The following is a 24,545-nucleotide window of genomic DNA, read 5'->3' on the forward strand; positions in this document are numbered from 1 at the left end:
TCAGCAAGAGTAAAAATTTAAGATGTCACTTGAGTGCAAGGAAAACAGACTCAATTTCTTCCTTTGCCCTGCACTTCATTAGAACACTTCAAAAGCTCCGTGTCATCTTACAAACACAAGAAAAATGCAACCTTACAAACACTGTCCTATGCCAGGAACAGAAGTGGCTCAGAGACTGGATTTCTGGTGTGTTTTGTTGATTATTGGCTATTTTTGCCTCATCCCTTGGCAAGAGAGAAAAAGATGTCACTTCACCATGGTGCTCCAGGTAGTTTGTTTCCAGTTTTCCAGTGAAAACTGAGACTCAATTTGAAGCATAGCAGCACCGTTCAGGTAGTGCTTCGGGGCTTCTTTCCACTTCCCCGAAGCTCCAACATAATTTGCAGCCTGATCTTCTCAAGCCAGTCCCTCACAAAAGATAAACTATCAAGATAGCCATTGGCACTGGCACAAAGAGCAACCCAAAACACCCGGCCTGGAGGGAAGGTGACCCTCACTGTGAGCCTTAACATAGCTGAAAATGGTTCCTCTTCAAATGAATTACAACCTAAACGTTCACCCTGAAATGAATACCTGTACACTGGGAGATGATATACCTGGTCAGCCACAAGCCAAGTGTGCTGTAGCCTACTAGCCACACGGCTGTGCCTCTGCCAAGAGCTGCAGGCACGTGCTTCGGACTGCAACAGCTCACCAACCTTCCACGGGAGGTGCAAGGGGAAGAGGGAATTGCTAGTCTGCTGCTCTTCCGTCCATAGCTGCACACTCCTTGCGCAGGGTGCATGCCTTTGGGGCCACTCAGCTTATGTAGTGCTTTCTCGAAGCAACTCTTGGCTGCATAACAAAGCTTTGCACGTACACACATCCATTCAAACGTGCATACCTGACTCCAAACAGAAAGCAAGTGCGAGAAGACCTTATGATTTGACCTAGCTAGTCTTCAAACCTGAGGGATATTGATTTTCATCCTCTGTATGATGGTTTTACATTTTATTCCTCTTTTAAACTACCAGAATCTATTCTTTTTCCAAAACAGCAGAGTAACAGAGCAAACACAAAAATCTCATTTAACCTCTCAGTATTTGTTACAGAAGAGACTGATTGAGCCACTATTTTCCAGCTGAACCATTATGGAATGCCACAGAGGGAAAATTCATTGAGGACAATTGATTAAAATTGCTGAAAGAAGCTTATGGTTTTGCTTTGCTTCCTGCTCTGATTTATTACTGCACGACAACAGTTACTGCTTGTCCATTTGAAGGGAAAGTCACATCATAGAATTGTGGTTGCTTTACGATATAAACTTTTGCATTCTCAAACAAAAGGCCTCCTTAAGGGTCCATTTCACATTAGGTTTTAGGGACCTGAAAACAACTGTCTCAACATGAGCCATACACTATAACTTGCAAGCAAACCAGTATATTACAAAGACAAAGTAAACTTTTATAAAGCTTTCCACATAACAACCCAACATAACATTATTTTCCCTTCTGTTGGCCAGCCAAGAACAACATCATATGCAAGTATTACACTAAGCAAAAATATGAAGTAAATCTGGGGTTTTTGGACAACACCAATAAAGCTGGAAAGCAATCTGAAGCATGCAATTGTACACAGCTGAGTGATAACACTCTGCCAGCTGCCTCAAATAGACATGCTGCATTTCAGTGGCCAATTAAGAAGATTTAGTGGTATACATTCTACTGGAGTTGAGAGGACAAGGACTGATATGTACACAGAGCTGAAATGGGAGAAGAAACTTTTCTGAATCACAATGCTTGTTCCACATTTTCTCCACAACCAGAGCTCCCAGTAACACCGATGAAAAAGAGGAGACAGAGGATGCAGCAGATTCAAGCAAAGGGAGCTAGAAGCTTACTTTTCCACAGCATCTCCCCTTTTAAGCTGTCAAAGGGACATGACTTTAGTACTGGAGTTAAAACCTTGCTGGCAGGACAAAAGTGAAAATTAAACTTCTCAATTCTTTAAGAAGGGATCTGAGCTCCTACTTTCCAGCTCTCAAGACGACAGAAGGGATTGAAAAGCAGCTCTTCCAGGCTTTTGTAGGCTGAACTTGTGAAATCATATATTGGCAGAAAAGCCAAGACATCAGGAGACCAGATTCTGCAGGCTCTTGGTAACCGCCACGGCATTTGTTAAGGCACGGGACTGATTATAGTTATAACTGCAACTTCAAGACAATAGCTATTCAGTCTTTCCAAAATACATGAAAGGTTTTTTTTTGTTTTTTTTTAATAAGTAGGTATCTTTTTTCTTTTTTTTTCTTTTTTTGCCTTTTTTTTACCCAGTCTTCACATACACAATACTCTTATACAAGCTTGGGTCAGGAAATGAACACTGTATCAGTGTTGACCTGGGAGAGGGGTCTACAGGAACAAATATATTAGCAATAGCTACAGATGGACTCCTCTGCATCAGAAATCTCTTCTGGCAATTCTGCACAGAGCAGGGAAAAAGATCAAGGCCTCCCTGCCCTGCATCACGTGCAGGGGAAGCCCTTGGGCCAAAGCTCAGAGGCTGAAGAGACAGCGTACCGCCTGGGTTGGAATGTTGCGAAGATACCAAAATTAATAGGATTCCACAGATCTTGCTACGTAGTAAAAGCCACAGAGCTTAATTAAAACCAAGCCCTCATCTGTTTGCAGTTATGGGTTAAACTAAAAGGAGGCAGGCATTCCCTTATTCAGCATCAATGCACCAGTGTGAATCTGCCCCAGAAGGGAGAGTATCCCCACCCCCCTCACTGTACTGCTACACTTAATAACGCAGGATGTGGCCCTTAAACAGAACAGGACTCTCCTAGAGCAGTGGTCTCCAAATTATTTTGACTACTCATCCCATCAGTAAAAAATGGGGTTTTATACTCCCAATATATGGATATTTATTATTTATAAGATATATATACATGTACTACTGAAGTTCTTCCAACATCCCAACAAATTGTCTTGCATGCATCCCACTTTGTAGACCACTGTTCTAGAGGACCAGCCAAAAAAAGACAAAAACCAAACCCCAAAAAACACCACAACAGAGAGATCAGGACAGACATTTGTTCCCACAAGCTCTTTGGCTGGCAGGGAGAGGAAGGGTGAGGAGTGGCAGGTTCCACCAGGAAAAGCTCCAGTGCCAGTCTCCGCAGTCTCCCTCCTACCCCAGACGTTGGGGTGCCAACTGATCAGCGATATCAAAAGTTGCTTCTTGGGGTTTCTTCCCTGTTTACCTGATCTATCTGCCCAGTTCCCGCACAGTGTTCATACCTGCTCCTCCCAGGGACCCATTCATCTCACACCCACAAAACATCCCATGGCAGCTGGGAGAGCACATGTTCCACCCATAACTTCATGGCACTAAATGGAGTCCAGTGCTTCTGGGACAGCAGGGTTGTGGGAAGAAGAGGACACTGAGAAAAGACTTACCTCATCGTCCTTCCAGTCTGAGAAATCAATCTTGAAGGAAGGCAGGGAGAATTGCTGGCTTACCCCTCTCTTGTAATGAACCGTCTCCGACTGCAGAGAGGGATTCTTTGTGCTGTATCTGAAGAAAGGGGGGGAAAGAAAACTTGCTGTAACAAATGATTGCTCTCTGCTAAGCTGTCATTCATTCACATCTGTCCGCCATTCAGGAATCACAAGTGGCAGCTCTAAGAGGCAGAGCTGGCGGGGGCTGGAAGCCATTCAGTGGGGATACAAAAAGGGAAGGGAAAGGTCAAAGCAAGAAGGTGAGCACAGGGAAGGGAAAGCAGCGCAGACAGGCACAGTCTGACTGGATCCATACTGACCTGCCCGGAAACACTGGGTGTCAGAGGAGTATGGTGGGTTGCAGCAGCCTGGGAAAGGCTAGCTCACTAAATCCAGGGCCTAGGCAACGCTGGCTTTCAGCCCAGCACAGTCCCATCTTCTGCAGGAAACCCAGGAAGAACGAGCAATGACCTAACAGCGGGAATGCACTACCCAACCCGGTGCTGAAAGCTCTCCCGTGCCTCCACGGGACAGCTCTGCAGTGAGGAACACTGCCTGGCCTGCCACCACCCTGGTAGGCAAGAGCTATTCCATCTCACTCCTCTATTCCTCATGTGCTTCCCCAGAGCTGTTGCAGGGCTACCAACACCACTAGAGACACCAACCAGCCCCCCACACCCACCACCTAGAAAAGAGTCAGAACTTTTCAGCTGCCTCGAGGCCTGGCACTGTGAAACACCAGCCCTGCCAGGCTGGGTTGAACATCTCTGGAATGGGGCCATAGCTACCACCCACCATCTTCTGCACCCAGAGCCCACCCAGTGCTGTCTGCCCCATCAGAGATGTTTCATTGCCCACTGGCCATCTCTACAGGCGCTGTGCTTCACAGCAGGCTTCAGTGGCAAAGCAGAATCAAGACGTTTTCACCCCTTTTTCTGAGCTGGGTGTGCACAGCCCCTCGCTATGCCAGTTCTGGCACAGGAGAGGAGGCAGTGAACTGCAAAGTAGGGTTGGGAACACTGAAAGCTGGTTTTACCACCAAAGCCTTTGTTGTTGAGCTACTGTGTGTTCAGAGCATGTTGACAAACAGAGAGAAACTGAGAGATCCCTTGCCCAAGAGGCTTACACTGCAGAAACAACAACCTCTTCCAGCACGGTGATGAAACAGGTCTAGCTCCAGCCCTACAAGAAAGGCTGTAACAGCCCATCACAGTAATGGGATGTTATCTCTTCTGCACGCTAACTTCCTAAGCAGAACTAATCACTTCCTAAGCAGAGCTTCACACGGTGAGACTGCGAGAGCGCTGGCCTCCAGCCACCGCACACTGAAGAGCTACAAGCTCGAAGCCTTGTTGACTGTTCAAACTTGATTGCTACTGTTCTTGATCAACCAGGCAGCCTGGGGACAGGTGTCACGTTAGCACCAGGAACTCTAGGCTGAGTTTTTCCATAATTCAACTTGGGATATCACACAGGATCCCCTGACAACAAGCTCCTCAGATTTTGCTGATTCCATTTCTCAAAGAATAACAGTACTACTGCCAGCCCTGCAAAGCAGACACCATCAGAGGAGACTGAGGCATTTGATGTGGGCAATTCAGTACAGAGCCCTGTCAAGCAGAGCAGTTAACAGAGTGTGCACAGAGGCAAAGGAAAGATAATCCTTGCTTGAAAAACAGGATTCTGTACTTTTGAGGGTGTTCAGCTGTTCTGAAACACAGACACAGCTTACAAATCACCAGGTACATAAGCAAATGTTGGAAAGCTCTACATTCCTTCAGCCTACATTTTGTGGAGGAGCGCAGCACACCAGAAGGGGATGGCAATACAAAGCTGTTCTACATCTGAGATAATGCCTTCTGGTTTCCTGTTAGCATGGAGCAAGAGGGCTGGGCAGCTCACTTCCAGAGGGGGTGAAGCAAAAACTGTGGGAAAAGCCCACAGGGCAGAGTCAACCAAGAACTGCAGAAGTGAGCATCACACCAGATGTGAAGAATGGGCTGGAGGATGGCAGAGATGATTAGAGAGGACGTGTCTGAACCTTGAAACTCAGCTTTAAGCAATACTGTGGAAACTTTACACTCAAGAGCTATAGCTCTGGCAGCTACCTGCTGCCAGAGTGCAAGAGCTCATTGAGACAGTGTGCTGCCCTCCAGGGCTCAAGCCAGCACTGTAACACAAAACCTGAAAGCAGGATGATTAGGATGCATTTTGCAGCTGAAGGTGTAAGAACCTGGATACCAAAAAATTATGAATATTTATTAATTCCTCTCAAACCCAAGGAGGAAAAGCCAGGCTCCCCACTGGCATGAACTGCTGCCCTTCTCTGAAAAGCTACTGTAGTTCCTGCACTCTATGAGGATCCAGAAGGCTTATCAAGTATCACAAGATCCACATTAAATTCTGGAGGGCTGTGACAAAGGCCAGGTTCACCATGTGCTCTCCGCTTTTCCTGCCAGGGCAGGTGTGTTATGTTATTTATGGCAATACCTTACCCTCAAAGACCACTCTGTACTGCACTGGAATAGTGCTGCTTTACTAGGTCTCACTCCATTCTTTGCATTTAAAACACAGTGTGGGAGAGATCAGAATGACAGGTCTTTTATGTGTGAATTACAGAGCAAGCAATTGAGTGAAGTTTTATTTACTGAGTTGTCAAGCACAATGAATAGAGCAAGTCTGTATCTAGCTCCTTTTGTGGCACTCTCAAAGCTTCCCAGCACTGCAGAGAGGAACAATTCTCCCTCTACAGCTAGGAAAGCAGGAGATGGAAGAGTGGCTTATCTAAGGTGACAGCAAGCCATGAACTTACTGGAAATAAAGTGCAGAGGAGAGAGTGGAGCTGGGACAAGGATCTAAACATGCTGATGATGAGTGCCAGGAGGGCCAGAGGACCTGCACTTACAGCACCAGAAGCCCAAATCAGCCTACAACAGGAAAACAAGTAGTGCTGTTCCAAGGAGGACAGGGTAGAACAATACTCATATAGACTTGTTGCCCCTGAGAAAAGAAATAAACCAGGTACACATAGATTTTTGGAGCTGAAAGTATGACAAAAATATCAAGGAGGCTTCCCGAAATGAACTTTACGCCTCGAACTGTGTGACTGCCTAGCCCCCACTGCCAAAACTCATCAAACTTGGATCTGAACAACTAGACAACACTGGAGACCTCCAGTCAGCAGCCACCACCGAGGCTGCTGAGCACCACCAGGCCAAGAGCTTGGTAAACTTCTTGGAAGCACTGGTGATCCTAGACTGTCACAGAGATCAATCATCTTTCTAAGGTGATGCACGGGATCCACTGCACAAGTACACACTCCTCATGCTGCACAGGAGGACAATTTGGCAAGTTGTTACAAAGCAAGTACCCTGCATACTAATGTCTAAGTGGTCTCCACCCACCCTCAGCCCTTTAAGTTGGCATCTGCTGTATTTGTTAAGTCTTCTATTCCTTGCCTGTGCTGCTGTGGGCTTACAGCAAACAATAGTGGAGAAGCTCTAGAGCTGTGGAGATGCGTTACAGAAAAAGAGAGCATGTATTAAAATAAAAGATAGCAGAAAACAATGTGCTGCCTCTCCCTGCATGAAGGTGAAATCTGAATGTTTGGCTTGCTATTTCTCAGACTGCACCAGGCCAGGTCTCCATACAGCTGGGAGGTCTAACAAAACCACGTTGCCATCACTGGCAGCACAGGACATTGGAGAAGTAGGTCTGTCCTAGCAGCTTAGCACCAAACAGAAGTCCCCCATCACATTTTTTTAAACCTGTTTGTTTGCTCCAGCACACCGGCAGCCTGAGAATCACCAGCAATGCGAGGTACCACACTGCTGACTGCAGCAGCAGCCCCCAGCTCTCAGGATTCATGCAGCCCATCTCCTCCTGTAAACTCTTTGACACACCTGTACTCCCACAAAGCAAATGTGTCCCTCCCTCCTCCATGTCAACCCCTTCCACCTCCCAAAACCAGCTGTCTATGGGAGAACGGCAGATGAGCAGCCCTGTGACTACACCACAGTGATTTTTGAGAGAACAGGAAACAAACCAAAATTATTCCCGTCTCACTCCTCCACCGTCAGCTGAGAAGCACTCACTGCCTGCACAGAGAAACAGCCCGTGGCTCCTGCAGCCTTCTCCCTGTACACAGTCCGGATTCGCTACCAGGCACCTGCAGACCTCAAGTAGCTCCCGAGCCACCAGCGGCATGCTAGTGTTTGTGAACCTCTGGCTAAGCAGTTCAACTTCTGTTGCTACATGCTTACTGGAGACTTGACACAAATGCATGGGGGTGTTTTCCCCTCTCGCTCATCCCAGATCAGCGCCTGGGGAAGTTCTCAGCAGGGTGCCAGTCCCAACTCGTGCGGACTTCTTCACGGCTGCGTTCCTCACACTCAGCTCTGCCTGGCACTGGGGCTGCCTCAGACAGTCAAAAGATGGTTCCTGTTCCCACAAGCGTGCTGGGACCCTGACCGAGAGGCACCGAGCAAGGATCCTAGCCAGCTTGCCTCAGAGTTACGCCAGCACAGCCCAGACCCCATTCCTCAGAGAAAAGTAGGATGCAAGTAGCAACATTGCCCCAAGGTACTGCTGAGAGACAGTCTTCCCTTTGAAGAGCCCGTGGAAAAATAAGAGTCCTCTTTCTTCAGTAACAGCTGCGCACACTGCATGGCAACGTGCAGTGAACTGAGGAGAAGGCAGAGTTACCGAAAGCAGAGTTATACGAGAGCTTTAGAGGGTCCTCAGGAATCAATTCTCCCACTGCTGCAGGCTGTGACTGCCTGGCAGGCTCCGCAGCCTCTTACAGGTGATGAGGAGGGAGCCAGTCATGTTCTGCTGGTGTTCAAAGGGGGCAGGAGTCGATGTGGAGCAAGCACGCTGGCCTCCCCCTCTCACACCTGCACACTCTGCTTTCATTTTGGGCCAGGATCTCACAGGTCAGCTCTTGGGGAAGAGGGAAGTTGAACAAGTGTCTCAACTCATAGTGATTTTTACTGTTAAAAGAAACGCCACTGAAATATAACGTGGCCATAGCCCTGGGTCTCAGTCAGAGTTAGACGAGATCCAGCCCAGAGAGGCTCCCACACAGAGTTTGGAGTCAACAGGTGGTGCACTGCAGTCCCTGCCAGGCTTCTCCTCCCCTCCTGCTTCCTCCTAAGACTGAGTTTCCACTCCAGGCCAGGAGGAAACAAACACCTTACCATGCAGCTGACACCCTGCTGCTTCTGCCCCTCCGCACCCGCCGTGGTCTGCCTTCAGCTGCTGAACTTATGGCGAGAGCACCGTGCTCACGGCTCCAGCCAGGCTTCAAAGCCGGCGGCTTACACTACAGCTACACAGAGAGGCACAAAGGCCAGAACTCTTATTAAAAACAGCGCGTTTGTCTGCTTGGTGAAATCTATAGAATTTAGCATTCCAGCCTGTGAACTCTGCACACTACAGCGTTCCCTTGGGGACTGGTGTCTGCCTGGATCAAAGCAGGCTTTGGCCGTAAAGGCTTGCGCCTAGCAAAAAACAGCACTCGCCTTCACACAGAAGAAATCTCTCTGCACAAAGAATTCATATTCATCACCATAGTCTGCTGCCAAAAGCAGCAAGAGCACCTTTCAAAGGCCCTGAATAGACAGAGGCTATTAAAAAACCAAAGGAATATCCAAGTGACTGTCTCTCCTACGCAAGCTTTAGTGAAAACAGCTGTGTGCTGAGCTACCCGTTTCAGTTGGATTTCATTTTGTGAACCAACTATTCAAACGTCCACATGCAGACAGAATATATAATCATTGCAGTGTCACGTCCACCGTCAGCTTAAAAGACTGCGGTAGGATGTTTGCGATAAGTGCAGCAGGCATTGCAAAACAAACAAGGAAATGAGATTTTTCAAATAAATAAATATCCAGTACACCCCTTTGTGCATCAGCAACACAAACAACACGGACCTGAAAAAGGGCAAGGATTGCAGAGCTAGACTGACCTATTTTCATTGTGTTTTTTCTTTCTAATGAGAAAACAGAGCTTGGCAACATTACTGGGATACAGACGAGAACCTTTTCTGTCCAAAGAGGAAGATCTTGTTCATAAGAACATGCTGCAAAACTCAAACCTCTCATGTCATATTTATTATCAGCTCCTGATCTGCCTGGATTGCTCATGTCTTTAGAGCTGGCTGTTTCAAGTGCTTCCAGCTACAAGGCTGGTTTGACTTCTTCCCCTGAGGAAACAGCCGCTGCTGTCATGTTTTAACTACACAATCCTTCCTGCTAGTCAGCAGGACACCTACAGCTGGAGAAGTCCCAGGGGCCCTCCCAGGAACAGGCTAATAGCGTGCACATCAAGGCTTTTGCCAGGAAAGGAGAGGATGCATTCATAGAGCACACACAAAAAGAGAGGATGTCTCTGCAGCCTGCTCCAAAAAACATACCTGTCTCCTAAACCGACGACATCGAAGGGTACAAACACATGAACCAGTTACTGCAGAAGGCAGGCTAGGAACAGGGGGTCTTTCAACTCATCTCTAGGAGCCAGCCCTGCCAGCCCTGCAATGGAAATGCAATGCAGAGTACGCTCTCATTTGTTTGGGGGGACATTACACGTTTATGGGCAATCACTAACGAGTAGTCAACATACAGCTCACACAGCTGCATGCTTGCACCTCCTATACGCTAATGTAGAGAGTTTCACGCCACATAGATAGGGCCCATCCTGGTCACCCATCCCCTTTTGGCCCAGATGGCTGAACCCTTCCCTGCTGTATATGCCAACCGCCTCTCCCACAGGCATGGAGCTGCCTCTCCAACCAGCTAGTCTTAACCCCCAGTTAGCACCGCAGATTCTGACAGCAGGTTTCTCTTTGTTTGTAGGACATTTCTGAAGCTGACAGGTACTGCTGTGCCTCAGTGACACCAAGCAATACAAGGCTTGTCCTCACAGGTGAGCAGTCAAGCTCTTACGGTGGTTTCCCCAACCAGGGAATTCCCTGCTTTCTACCCAGCTGCCGGGGAACTGAGGCCAAAGGAAAGGACAAACTGACAAATCCTCTCTTCAGGCCAGCCAGATCACAGACCAACTCCCCAAGAGCACATCCACCACTAACCAAAGACAAGAGCGGATCCTCAGGGAAGATGCTGTGCCAAAGCTCACTGCAGGGACTGCCACAGGGAACAGAAGCACAGCACAGCAGTTTGCTGATTTCCAGAACCAAAGAAAATGGACACAACCAGAAAAACAATTAAAACTGAAAATGTTGGGGGTCTTCAGCTGTTCAGAGGCAGGTCACCGCTAATTCCATTAATTAAGGAGACTGTGGACATCAGCAGATCTGGTCTCTCTTACCCCTGGGGTAATGCACCAGCTGGTGCAAAACACTGGTATGTTTTGCTCTGAAGAATCTTTAGGCTCACCACAAAGTGACTGGGCAAAAGGCATTCAGAAGGTGAGAGAAGCAGTCCCCTCTAGATTTCCCATTTCATCCAAGAGGCTTCTAGAGATATCTGCGCTAGCACCGGAAAGTGCTGGATACCTTCCCCTGGGCATGGGGCTGCAGAGGTGGAGACACCTCTACAATCACCAACAGCCACACCTTCACCTCCTTCAGACTTTACTGGTCAACTGTGGTCCCACAGTGGCGACGATACAGCTCCTGGTGAAACCCAGAGTTCAAGAGTCCAGGACAAGAGGCAGGCAGCAGTTAGGAGCTACATGTTCCCAAGATCTTGGCTAGGAAATGGTATAGCTGAGCACATCTCCCAGCACGATTACCTGAGAAAGTCTTGCTGAACACTCCTTTGAGACAAGTTAGGACAGGCAGCACATACTGATAAAGCCACCAGCTTTTAACTAGAGCCCAAACAACTCCAGAAGGGAGCTTTCTGGCTTGCAGAGAGAAAGGTTCCCCTTGGTCATGGAGACCAGCTAATCCTGAAGACAGAACCTTGACCCTTTTGGCTCTCAGATGAGCAGAGGCTCTACAACAAGCAATGCCTTGTTGCTCAAGGAGAGCCATCTTCCCTCCCCCCTCTCACCCCAAGTTGTATGAATATAACAACGTTCCTAGCAGGAGTTTCACATGAGCAGAGTGTTGATACTATCAGGATTGGTGGTTGTTTCAGCAGAGAAGCAAGAATAACTTGTTTAGCGCTTCTAAGGAGCCATGCTGCAGGCTGGGGACTAGGAGAAAATTTCTGCTTTTGACAAGGGTCCAGAAAGTTTCTCCCATTTTAGGATTTAGCATCAATTTAGGACAGTGGAAAAAAAAAAAAAGTAGTTTATTTTAATGAGCATCTTCTTCCCAATCAAGTGCTGGACACAGCAACAGAAAAAGTTTTTAATTTATACATAGTGTAGCTTTTGCACAGGCTTGTTCTTTGAATGTAGCTGTTAGCACCAGAAGAAATTGAGAAAAAAGGAAGAAGCTACCAGCCCAGACAGGGGGAAGCTGCATTTGTATTAGTGCACTAAAAATGCACTCACTCCACTTAGTGCTCTAAGAATGCAGCCCAGATTTTTTTTTTTCCACTAGAATTTGAAAAGAATAAATCTAAGTAATTATAGCAGTGCCCTTTCAGAACTGCTTTGCAAAGCTGAAATCAGAGCTTCAAAAGGTTTTTACTAGCAGCCAGCAAATCCAGAGAAGCAGAGATGCCTACTTTGGGCAGCTGCACTAGCCCCAAGACGTGCTTCATGAGCCACTTCCACATGGAAAAATAGCCTGGGTTGAATTAAAGCAGCTTATAAAGTCTATATTTGTATCTCACTTCCCTCAGCCCTTATTACCTACACATCTGCATGAAATCAGGATCAGGCTTTCCAGAAGGTTCCCTGGCTTCTGGTGCAGCCCCCCACACCTACATAATATTTATTGTCCAAGAACTGCACAGCAGAGACAGATAGTTCATCACTTCTATGCTACAGGGAAATTAAAGTATGATTTATCAAATAAAAGGCCAGCAGTGGAAGCCAGAGCCGCATCAGAGTGCTTTATCTTTTGACACGAAGGTTTAGTGCACCGGGGACTGCTGCCACCCTAGCAGGGCAGCACAGTATCATCAGCTACATTTCGTTAGCAAGGTAATGACTGCTGACTACTGATCCTGGTTTCGTGCAGAGGCAGGCAGGGCTCATCAACAAAGGCTTCCTCTCCACCATCAGAACAGAGATCCATCTCTCAGTGAACCATGGACAGGGTGGATTAAAAAATTCATATTTAAAGAAAAACACTGTATTTTTCTTTGAAATTGACAGTTGTATTAACTTTCAGAAACTCTACCTAGGAATTGTTCAAATTAAATGTAAAGAGCAATTCGGTAGCTCATGTTTGCTGCATAAGCTTTGAAGAACAGACAACGGCCTTGGTGGCAGTCACTGGCTTAGTGCATGGCACTAAATTTCAGTAAAACTTGTTCTTAAGTGAACTAGAAACTGTGTTCTCCTCCTCCAATCAACCAACAGAGTTCTGAGGGGAGAGCTACTAGTTACAGAAGACTGAAAACACTCTATCCAGAAACAGTCACGTTTGGTCAGTATAATACTTTCATTAAGCAATTATTATTCAAGGTACAACTTGACAAGACAGTCTCTTAAGAGTCTAACGGAGCAGTTTAACCAACAAAAATGCTACACTGCTGGTCTTGGGTGATGCAGTTGCACTTCCATCCCAACACAGCTTGGTTCAAGACAGGTTAAAAAAAAAAAGTATCTTTTCTCTTTAGAGTAACTTTTTTGCCATTTTGACATAACAAAATGCAAAATTAGGAGTCTGAAAAAATACATTTTAAACTATATGCATATTCTTTACAGATAAGGTCTTTGTAAAATGTATCACAAAGTTTGCTATGAAGCTTACACTGAGTTGTAGATGCAGATGTTTCATTGTTACTGACCAGTGACAAATTCTCCTTCAATGTAAACCAACAAGTGAATAGCAAAACAAGATTAAAATCAATGATTTTAAACAAGACTTGCTGATTCAAGCCACAGCTGAAGTCTGGCAATGTAAATACATCCACCCTGGCCATAGAGGCCCTCAGTCCTCCCCATTAGCCCACAGATGGTTTCCTCCTCAGGTCAGCAAACAAGGAACACTGCAGGGCAGCACAAGGGACGCTGGCCACCTCTCCACGTTGTACCTGTATTAGGAAAAGAGGACTTCAATCTCCAAGGCTGCCATTCCAACACCTTCACTAGCACTAAATTCACAGGAAACCTAAGGACCTAAGAGACAGAACACGGAAACTTTATCAGGATTTCTAAGGCATCCTGCTGCATTCAGCTCTGCTCAGGAAAATCTGGATCTAAATAGAAAGTGTTTTCAGAGTTTCTCAAGAGATATTTTTCAAGCACTTAAAAGGAGCTAATTTATTACGTCCCCAAAATAAAGGCAGCCATAGGCTTCAACAGAAGAAGAAAAGGGGCCTAAACGAAAGTTCTGGTTCAGGATATCCTCCAGTTTGGAGGAATGCACATCTGGATGGGAGCATTAAGCTTGTCTCATTTCTAAAAATACACTATCCATCCATCATTACTGCGATGTTTATACTTTGCATAAAACACATAAGCCATTTTATGGTTTGCATACATACTTCTCTCTGCTGAAACCTCTGCAGATCCCTCTAATAAAATGTACATTTACCCCCAAATCCCGAGCACTACTGCAGAAGCCGTCAGCACTACGTGCACAGAGCCTCTGATCAGCCAAAAGCCTCTACTAGACGAAGCCAAGAGCTTCTGCAGCCTGATTCTTCCTTTAGCCATAGAACAAAAAGAATTCTTTGTCCCGTGGCCATCAGAAGCCTGCCATAACATATCAGCAGCTCATGTGTACCCAATTCACACCAGAGAGAGCATGTTTTATCACCTTAGCTCTTAACACACAAAAGAGATTTTTCATGGTCTTATGCCATACACTGTTGATTGGAATGGTTTAAATGTGCCATTTCGATAAAAAGGTTTTAAAGTCTGTAGGGATGCGCTACCAGAATACGAGAAAGACTCCACAGATGACGTTTTGACCATTTGTTCTACAGCTAGCCAAAGACTAATACATGTACCTGGCAGGAAACACAGACAGGGTTTCAGGCAGTAAATCCTCCTGATAACCATCTCCCAAGTGCCTGTGTTGAGGTGGTCATTTATCCCAACCAGGGCTTTAGGTGGGCCTCAATTCCACAGACTCGCTATGTAAATGTGAGATTGAACTTTACTTTGGTGGCCCAGATGCTCCTGTCACAGGGAACACAAAAATCCAGTGAGTTAGGTGATCTGGAAAAAACCAGGTAGTATTTGAAGGGAAGGGTGGTGGTGGTTTGGTTGTTTGTTTTTTTTTAATTTCATAGAACATATTGCTGACAAAGCATACAGCTGTGAGTTCCTCTCCTCTGTTGCGCACAGAATGGCTTCCCCACATCCAAAAAACAATCCAAAAAGGGAACAAGAGAGGATATTGGCTATGTGGGGAGGGAAGTGAAAGTAATATTCAAAGCTATTAGAATATATAAAACAAAAAAAGAAGAGATTTCCCTCTCCACCACCTGTGGCAGCACTGCCCTCAGGGGTGATTAATGAGAGATGTTTGACAGGCTCATCACCTGAGAGCTCCTGTATCCCTCCACGCACCCACAAGCCCAGGACTTACACTGCCATACCACCGACAAACTCTTCTGTAGCCTGGCAGTAGATAGTGATGGCAACACGGGCATCTGCGTCAAACGTGAACTCCAGGCTGTACAGGACTTTCTGCTTCCCATTCTCCTCAGTAGGACTATCAACATCATCTTTATACCTGAAAGATAATGCCAGAGGATTAGAACATATATTTATGAGATCTCAAGATCACTCTGGAAATCAGGACAAGAGTGCTCCAGTCTAGGTGTTCTGGGCAGGCAAGGCACCATGGGCTGCCACCTGGGGCTTCCCAGGAGATTTCCATTCTTTCCTCTGAGGAAGATTCTCTCAAGATTTGATTGAAGTTATTAACATGAATTATGCAATGACAGTGTTGAGGGATCTCACCCAGCCTTACAGTGCCAGGACACAGAATGAGAGAAAGTGAACCCTTGAATGTCAAACCCTCAGGAGAGGAAACATTCTCCCTCCTTTCAAAACTTCATATTAGGCTCAGTATTTGAGCTAAAGAAATCCTGCATGAGCCTAAGAAGACTAACGCCTAACTCTTTTTATTCTGCAAATGAAATGGGTGCGTGACAGGCAAAAAACAAGGTTTCTGTAACACAAAGAACTCCTGAAACTCAGCAAAAGGTACCTCCAGTATCACACAGAAGATGACATTCAGATCAGAAAGCATCCAAATATAGGAATTTCAAATAACCTTTAAATGTACAAGTCATCAACTAAACCTTTGATGCTGCTAATGACTGAAGCTTGCACACACCTACTGTATGCACAAAAATTAACACGCTCAACTGCATAACAGACATATGATAACCGATGCAAGAATGAGTTTATAAGTTATTTCAATTAACATAAAGGTGAGTCATAATTTGGCTATGGGCTACTGTACAGCTAGATCCCACTGTGTGATCACCACTACCCAGTATTATTCCTTCTCCCTACTACTGGAAAAGGCAGGTAACAAATCTGGTGAAGAAGCTGGTGTGGAGCTAGCTCTAGGGCAGTGAGCTATGGCCATGGATGAGCAGTGAGTTATGATGTGCCAGAAGTGGCCATGGAGACCAGCAGATCCTGGAACAAGCAGTCAACACAAAGCACCACGAGACAATCTCCCCGTCTTGAAAAGCAAAGTGACAGACAGAATGCATGCGATTCACTGGCAGGGCAGAAGCAGATTCTCATAGGTAAATTCAAATCCCACTGTAATCCTACGACTGTCGGTACCACCATTAGTTCACGCACTGCGTAGGAGTGGTGAATGCAGCAGGCTGCCTTTGAGAGGGGTTCACTACTACTTCATTTGCCACCCAGCTCCAGCCTCACTTGTCTATCAGTATTACCTTAATTGCCAGGATGCCTGGGTCAAAGCCAAGCAGCTAAACTATTCAGGAAAAGCTTGGCACCACTTCTGACTTCACAGTATCAGTCAGCCTCTCCCTTCATTAAAGGGACTTGATGAATATCCTGCACTGTTGAAAATACTCAGAAACGGGCTAGGCATACTTCCATAATTCAGTCTAAAAATTGTCAAGGGAATCCTTTTTTACCGAGTTCACTGAGATGTAATAACTGCTGCCTAATTAAGAGGGTTCCAGCATTAATTTTACTTAACACCACATGAACAAGAATGAAATGTTCAGCTTCAGCAATTTAATACAGAAGGTGAAAAACAAAACTTAAGAGCAGTATAATCAAATACCTAACACACATACTTGTACTGATGTAACCCTAGTAAATCACTACAGCATACACTTGCATTCCTGTCTGAAGGACTTTGAAAGCTCCAAACAAGACTTTTGCCAGAGGTTCACCTAGGTCAGAACAGCAAATCAAGCCAAAATACACCCAACATGCTAGCATAAAAAAGACAAATCCCAAGAACTGAGTCTGAACATCTGCAGCAGCCTGGATACAATATACAGCAATAGCACAAGATGGCATTTTCACACAAGCTAGTTGCATTCAAAGAATAAAACCATGGCACTTGAAGGCTGCAAACAAGAAACACTCTAGCCAGCAGGGCAGATTTGCCTAGAAAACACAGGAGGAGCATGAACATTTTATGCTGGACTGACCTAAGAACACACATAGCAACAATCCACTCACAAGCACGTGTGTCCAAGAAAGCGACAACACAAGCAAATTATTTCTTGCTGTGCTGCCCTCAGCTGATCTGAGGTTGGCAGTGAGGAATCCAGGCTACAATACACTTGCCACTTCTTCCAGAAGAAGTAGGGTGGGGGGTGGGGGACAACCAGCACCCCTTTCAGGCAAGCACCGATGAAGCTACTTCATAGATATGAAATCTATGCACAGACAGACAGTCTATGACGTATACACACTGCATAGATAGGTAGGTACTAAAACAGAGATGCCCTGCACACGCGCGAGTTACAGATTGACAACACAGATCTAGGCACCTGTAACAGCCCCAAGTAACAAGGTGGGAGCAGATCACACAAAAGCAACATGTCATTAGTAAAACCATTGCCTGTTCTGTCTTCTCAGTGAAGTCACAAAAAGCATACGGGTTCCAAGATTACCCTCCTGCTCTCAGCTTCACCTCTGCACCTCCCTGCCAGCGCTCAGAATGTGCTTCCATCCTTTCAAGAAGAAAAGGGGTTAAATCTAGACTAGAGTAAATCTGTTGCCCTGGGAAACCACTGAGAGGCCATCACCAACTGCAGTGCCTGGAAAGAAGGTTTCTGGATGATGCATCTGCTGGGAAGTAGGAGAGTCAGAGCCCTGTCTGCCAGCAACAGCACCACTCAAGTAAAGGGCAAGGTATATGTGCCTAAATGGTGGCAGTCACAGCAAGGCTTGTACACAGCTTCCCGTTTCAACACACCTGGTGCTGGAGGTTAAGAAAATCATCTGCCACATAGCAAAGAGGTCAGGTTAGAAAAGACTGCATAGGCAGCAATGCCAGCTGGTAGCTGGACCAAGGAACAAGCAAGGACTACTTTGGTGTGTACTTTGAGAGGCAGAGACACCATGTTCCACCTTAAGGTGTAGCAAAGGTGGGATGTAACTTCAGGGGAGTAACAAGACAAAGTCACGCGTTTTGCATTCCTTCTTTCTTTGCAATGGATGTGGCAGACAAGGAGGTGGTTCAGGAGTGGTTCAGGTGGTTCAAGAGCTCTTCTATCTCCACCTGCACTTGAAGTTTACAGTGTACATTTAGTCAAGCCCTACTGACAGTGTCAATGTGAGGTGGCCACAGATGCATGCACAAATTTAGACACCAGTGACTTTGGTAGGTGTGCCTTTCAGTCATGCACACAAGTTAATCACATAGCCTTCACAATCACATGTACAGAGCAGAAGCGACTGACCACCTTTGAGAACAAATAGCTGATCCAATGTTACGATGAAAAAGGCAAAGCAGGATGACCATGGGAGCTGAGGCCACCTGGTCTAACATCACTTCTGGATAAAACAATGGAAATGCTGGAACTTTTTGCTTGTCTGTTAAAGAATTAAAAAGATAAAAATATAATTAACAACAGCCATGACAGTTTTATGGAAATAGGTTGAGTCAAACCCAATTTCATCCTTTGAGGGGATTAAAAAGTTCAACCAAAAACTTAGTACACATGCAGGATAAGTGCTAAGTATCGCTTGCCTTCATATTGTGAGATATGGATTACATCAGTATTAGAGCAGGCATTAAATGAAGAAAGAACTAGATGATGTCTCTATCAGCGTTGACTTTCATGAGGGGAGATCACTATCAAATGGAAGCTTTTCCTATTTGGGGGTTCTGCAGGGATCTGTACACAGTTAAATGCTGTCCAGGGCTGCAGAGCAGGCAATCTCAGGACCACCACCATCACCACCTCCACCGCGGGACGAACAGCTCCAAGGATCAAGGTCAGTGTGCTGTGCTGGAGAGGGAAGAGAAGGGATTTCCCTTGTCTCACTCACAGTGACTCACCTATCTCCCCTCAATCTTTACCATCTGCCTGCCTCTCAGGCCCTTATCCAAAATGCTCTGTGGTCTTAGTGGAGCGAGTCCAGAGGAGGCCACAAAGCTGATCAGAGACTGGAGCACCTCTCCTATGAAAACAGGCTGAGAGAGGTGGGGTGGTTCAGCCTGGAGAAGAGAAGGCTCTGGGAAAAACTTACAGCAGCCTGCCAGGGCATAAACAGGCTGACAGGAAAGCTGGGGAGGGACTTTTTACAAGGGCCCGTAGGGATAGAACAAGGGGGAATGGCTTTAAATTGTAAAAGGGTAGATTTAGATGAGAGAGACAAAAAAAAAATCTTCAGTGTGAGAGTACTGAGGCGCTGGCACAGGCTGCCCAGAGCAGCTGTGGGTGCCCCATCCCTGGCAGTGCTCAAGGTCAGGCTGGATGGGGCTTGGAGCAACCTGGTCTAGTGGAAGGTGTCCCTGCCCATGGCAGAGGGGTTGAAACTACATGACCTTTAAGTCCCTTCCAACTCAAACCATTCTATGATTCTGTAATTCTATGAAAAACAAAAAACTTGTGAGGACTTTACCATCAGAATCTACTTTACACCTAGACACTTAGTTTCATTTTATTTGGTGGAGGAGGTGGTAAATTAAAATTAACTAGTTTTGGAAAGAACATGCAAGCCTCAACGATCGGTTGCGAATAAGCCAGGCTGGAGAGGGTACAAACTGTCTTTACGTGCACAAAGGGAGAAAAGAAAAGCCTCTAGTCCAGAATCGTAGAAAAGTAAAAAACGGAATGTGCCCTTGGGGACTGGCAATCAAAATCTTATTTTGGGTCTACTCTAATTTTGTACTGATATAATATTGGCAGTGTTGTCATCAGCACTAACACAGCAGCAGCAGCACAAGAGCCTGAGAGCACATGAGAGCTCATGAGGCAGAGAAAGAATCAATAGTACCAAGAATTAAGACAGATGCAAACCTAGACACTATCTAGGTGCATGGACACTGTATTTCAAATAGTCCAGAGCTGCAAATGTGCTTGGGGGCACAGGACGTGCAACCACAGAAAGGAGAATGATAGAACTGTATGTACTAAACCTCACCAACATCTCCATTCACAGGAAGGCCTCTCCCAGTGGAAAAGCCGCTCCCCGTTTGGCTTCTGATAGGTGTTACAATGTTTGTGTGGATGTCTGCAAGGAGGAAAAAAGACCCTTTCCACAGCAAGTGTGGGAGGAAAACAAGACTTTCCCCTAGAGAAATACTTCACTCTTTAGCTGAAAAAGCCAGACAGCATTCAGAGCCCTTTACCAATGGTTACTTTTTCAGTTCTTCCCTCTTTTCCTGTTCAATCAGTTTTGAAACCACATGTATTGCTCATTTAAAAATACAACAAAACAAAAAAAAACCCCAACCTTCAGTTTTCACATAAAAACAAACCGAGGGTTTTGTGTGGTTATGACTAAAATTACTCACGTTATACCACGCTCTCAGAACCACCTTGGCTGAGGGTTGAAGTTGGCCCCCTGCCAGTACTCCAGCCCTGCGCCTGAAACGCAGAATTCAGAGCAACTCCAGGATCTTTGAGAAATGCTCTGTCTGGACACCCACCCAGTTGCTCGGACCAACACAAAGCGCTGGGCCCCTGTACTCCAGCCATCTGTTTGAAAGACGGCAGCTGCAGGTCAAAGTGTTGGCCATTGCGTTTAATCCAGCTAGTGCCACTTTAGATCTCAGCGTTGAGCACTGAAAGGTAACAGATCTCCATGATGATCCAGACTTCCTTCCCCCACGCATGGGACACCAGCCATCTAAACAAATGCGTAATACTAGGACCAAACTATCTTGGCAACAGGAGAAACCGGAGGAAGTTTCACTCAAAACCAATCAGTCTTCCTTGCTTGTGACTTGCACCAGAATCTGCTACTTTCTGGCTTCTCCTTGCACAAGAAAGCAGAAAGGAATCTGCCAGGTTAATAAACCCTACAAGCCCAATATCTTCCACTCATGCTAATGATTTCATGGGTTTGCTTACCACTCTAGTCTGTCCTCCAGAGATGGATACATCCCTGGCCCTGTTTGGAAACACAGATTGCTCAAATCTAGGGATAAGGAACAACAAACCACCTGAAAGCTCTGATCACAAGGGAACACTGGAACCTCTGGACATACCTAGCAACAAGGATCTGGAATTCAGCCCTTTCCCCAAAACCTTTTCAAATAGAGTTTGGCTCTGGATGACAGATTGCTGGGTTGAATGAAATGAAAGGTTCAGGCAATAACAGTACCTCACAAGTCGGAGAGAATCTTTGCGGATATTCACCAGACTTCTCAGTGTCTTCACCGGCTCATGTGGAGCTGGAGTTACATAGGGAAACTGGAACAAAGAGGCAAATAATTCTCCTGTTATTATGCTATAAAAGGTAGCAGCATATTACCTGGCATATGATTTACCCAAACCAAGAAACATCTATCTTTAAGGGTACTCAGTACAACAGCCACAAGGAACAGTAATACAGGATTCTATTTACAGATAAAACAAGCATGTTTCAGGGCAAAAATCCTGCTCTGGCCCAGCAATAACTCATATTGGGAGTACACACTTCAAGAAAGAGCATTTTCACAAGCTTTTTCTGCAGCCTGAATTCTCAGTCTGGAAAGCCTTGCTCTCACAAGCTTTTATTTCCACTAATGAAACCACCTCCAGCTTGAGCAGAAGAAATGCAGCTCTTTCATGTCTGTTACAGCATGCAAACAGTGACTTGACTGCTAATCAGTATGCCGAAGCCCTGGATTACTGGGGGAAACTCTTTTTGTTCTGAAACAATGGGGCAAATGTTCTGGAAAAGAAAAGAACAAGACAGGGATAGGGGGCCTCACTCTATTCTACAGTCCAGAGACCTTCTCTCACAGATTGTCCTTTAAATAAAAGACGATAATGCTTCAGACTGTAATCCTCCTTACTGGTCACACTCTCCAGTGAGAAATGCAAAGGAAACTCCTTACTGTGGGGACCACAACCTGTACAGCTGCAGACCTGCCTGCTGGACCTCCTCTCTGCTTGGTGAAGTCTGAACCTGAAACATCCACTCGCACAATGGCCAAGTTTGATAACTGCTCAGCCTGGAGACACAGCCCTGCTCCAAGTCAGAGCAACGGCACGATACAGAGCTAAGGGACAGGCTTTCAGGCAGAAGGTTACACTGAATGTATCCAGCAACAAAGCCACCACGCAAACTCATTAGAGTTGGGGTCCTTCAAACACACGCAGACTACGTGCTCTGCAGCAGTGCAGAGAGAATGGAATGACTGACACAGAGCAGAAGTACCAGGGGGACCACCAATATACGTTTCCTTAGAAATTAGTCTGCTAAACAGGCAGACAAATGCTGATGCTGCAGCTGAACTTCAGGGCAGCTCCAGGACACAACCCTTGAGTGTTGTCCCCACAGGCCACAGAAATGTATCGGTGGGGCAACAGCCAGAGCCTGAGGGAAAACATGTTTCCTGACCAACAGGAGAAAGCTGCAAAAGACCCTGTGCCACAGCCACAGGCAGCAGAGATTTCACAGGACAACAACAGCTACTTTCCTTGCACCCTCACTGCTGTGGTTGGTAACACTGCTCTACACAAGCCCTCTGTTACTCCAAAGCAAGAACTTGGCCCACATCCAGAAAGCAGTTTTGCTGCTCTGTGTTCGAGCGTTTTCTTCCTTGAAGATTAATCAGAGCTGCCAAAGGGCATTAACTTTACATAGGCAAACTATATACCAAAACAGCCTCCCTCTCTTAAACCTATTTGGCAACCATCCCACTGTGTTAATAGCATTCTCACCCACTCCCCTCTTAAGAAGTGATGAAATTCAGCACTGGGATGTCTGCAAGGAAACCCAGGCTGAGACATGCAGTCAATTCAGCTCTGCAAGGTTAGTCCCTACAGCCATATGCACATGGGATATTTAGCTAACAGCTGCGTCTTCTGCTTTTGTTGGGAGCGCTGTGCAGCTGCTAGTCACAAAGCGAAAGAGAAGCAGTCAGCTTTTAACCACCGTTCCGCACAGGCCCTGTATGCAGACACGGCACAGGGTAGGTGGCGAGCATCTCCAAGCCTCCACAGGATTGTTACATCCAGAACGATTTCCATCTAAAGTCACTCCTCCTAATTCCTTGCTTATCTACGCTTTCTGCTTGAACAACAGCTTCCCAGATCCTCCCTTGTCCTCTCCTGCAGAGACCTGTTATCTAACTGTGGTGCTAAGACCACCAATGGCATAGCCTGAGGACAACTCAAAGCACGTGCTTGTCACCAGTCCAATTTAAACATCAAGTCATCTTGCCTCAGTTTCTCTGATCTGTAGAACAGAGGTGATACTGAACCGCCTCCAAGCGCTACAAGCACGAATTAGCTAATAGTCACCGCTTTTCTGAAGGTGAGAACTACGACATCAATTTTTCATTGTCATGTTTTGAAGCTGCAGAAACAACTAGGAAGACAAGTGGCAAACAAGCAGCTCTCTTCCCTTTCCTCCCCAGCACTTTGAAAACATCTCTGAATGGCTCCTACTTTGTTACTTTGTGGTTCTTTTTAAGCAGTCCTGAGATGCAATAGGAATCTAAAACGCTTGCATAAAATTCCTATCTGACCCTCACAACAGTGCTATTCCCTGTCCACGACAACAGAGCAAGCCAATTACTCAAGCAGGTCACTTTTCACAGTCTGGTAAAACACCTGTGTGCCCCAAAATACCTCCATGTTCCAAATGGGAAAGCTAAAGGACAGACTTTCTCAGCAGCCCACCTAGGTTACAAAGCAAACAAAAATCACCAAATATCAAGATCTGTCATAACACTGCCCTAGGCTCAGTCAAGCCACTCATTTACCCTGAGAACAGCATGCACTGAACGCTGACTGGAATCCAGCCAGCGTGCCCACAAAACCTGTGAAGTTCAGGCTCTAAGAGTGGATCTGCCTTCCAGCCTTCTCTCTGCAGCATGTTTTACACTTGCTCAGGCAGGTAATCAGAATCAGTCCCAAAATCTGTGCTCCTGAGTCCCTGTTCTTCTTCCCCCACTACTACTTCTTCCTGCCCTAAGTGAAAATAAACCCAGAAGGTGAATACTGCTTCCTAGAAAAACTCTGCTTGTACCTGAACAGCTACAGCAGATAGCAAGCTGGGACATGGGGTAGGGGAATGCTTTTGTACCTCAGACTGGAATGACACTCCCCAAGCAGCGAGGTCTCTTAGGTCTGTGCTACCTTCCTCTACAAGCCCTACACAAGATTTTCCAAAACAGTCAGAAAACAAAAGGGTAAAATAGACAGCATATAGGAACTTGCCTGGACAGGTCTATTCCCGAGGAAGTTTAGATCCATGTTCTCGCCAAAAAGGTAGCCCTCGGGGTGAGGGGTGTCAAACTTCTCGCCTCCCATAAAGAAGTGACTTGCAAAGTAGTTTCCTAGAAAAAAACCGAACCACAAAGGAATTAAAAAACAAACCTCTAAATGAGTGCTTCCTAAAGAACAG

General features: G+C 46.0%; 1 protein-coding gene across 4 annotated transcripts in view; it reads right to left on the bottom strand.

Annotated features, from left to right (window-relative positions):
- MGRN1 (mahogunin ring finger 1) overlaps positions 1 to 24,545 on the bottom strand; it is a 55,350-nt gene that overhangs the window by 22,835 nt on the left and 7,970 nt on the right. For all 4 annotated transcript variants that reach the window (XM_055805514.1, XM_055805516.1, XM_055805515.1 and 1 more), the window contains exons 2-5: positions 24,359 to 24,477; positions 21,309 to 21,397; positions 15,103 to 15,249; positions 3,438 to 3,555 (exon numbers count right to left, since the gene is read on the bottom strand). In XM_055805514.1, the coding sequence (XP_055661489.1) occupies positions 3,438 to 3,555; positions 15,103 to 15,249; positions 21,309 to 21,397; positions 24,359 to 24,477 (473 nt within the window). The remainder of the gene's footprint in view (positions 1 to 3,437; positions 3,556 to 15,102; positions 15,250 to 21,308; positions 21,398 to 24,358; positions 24,478 to 24,545) is intronic.

Source organism: Falco peregrinus, chromosome 5 (genome assembly GCF_023634155.1).
Source record: "Falco peregrinus isolate bFalPer1 chromosome 5, bFalPer1.pri, whole genome shotgun sequence".
Lineage (NCBI taxonomy): Eukaryota > Metazoa > Chordata > Aves > Falconiformes > Falconidae > Falco > Falco peregrinus.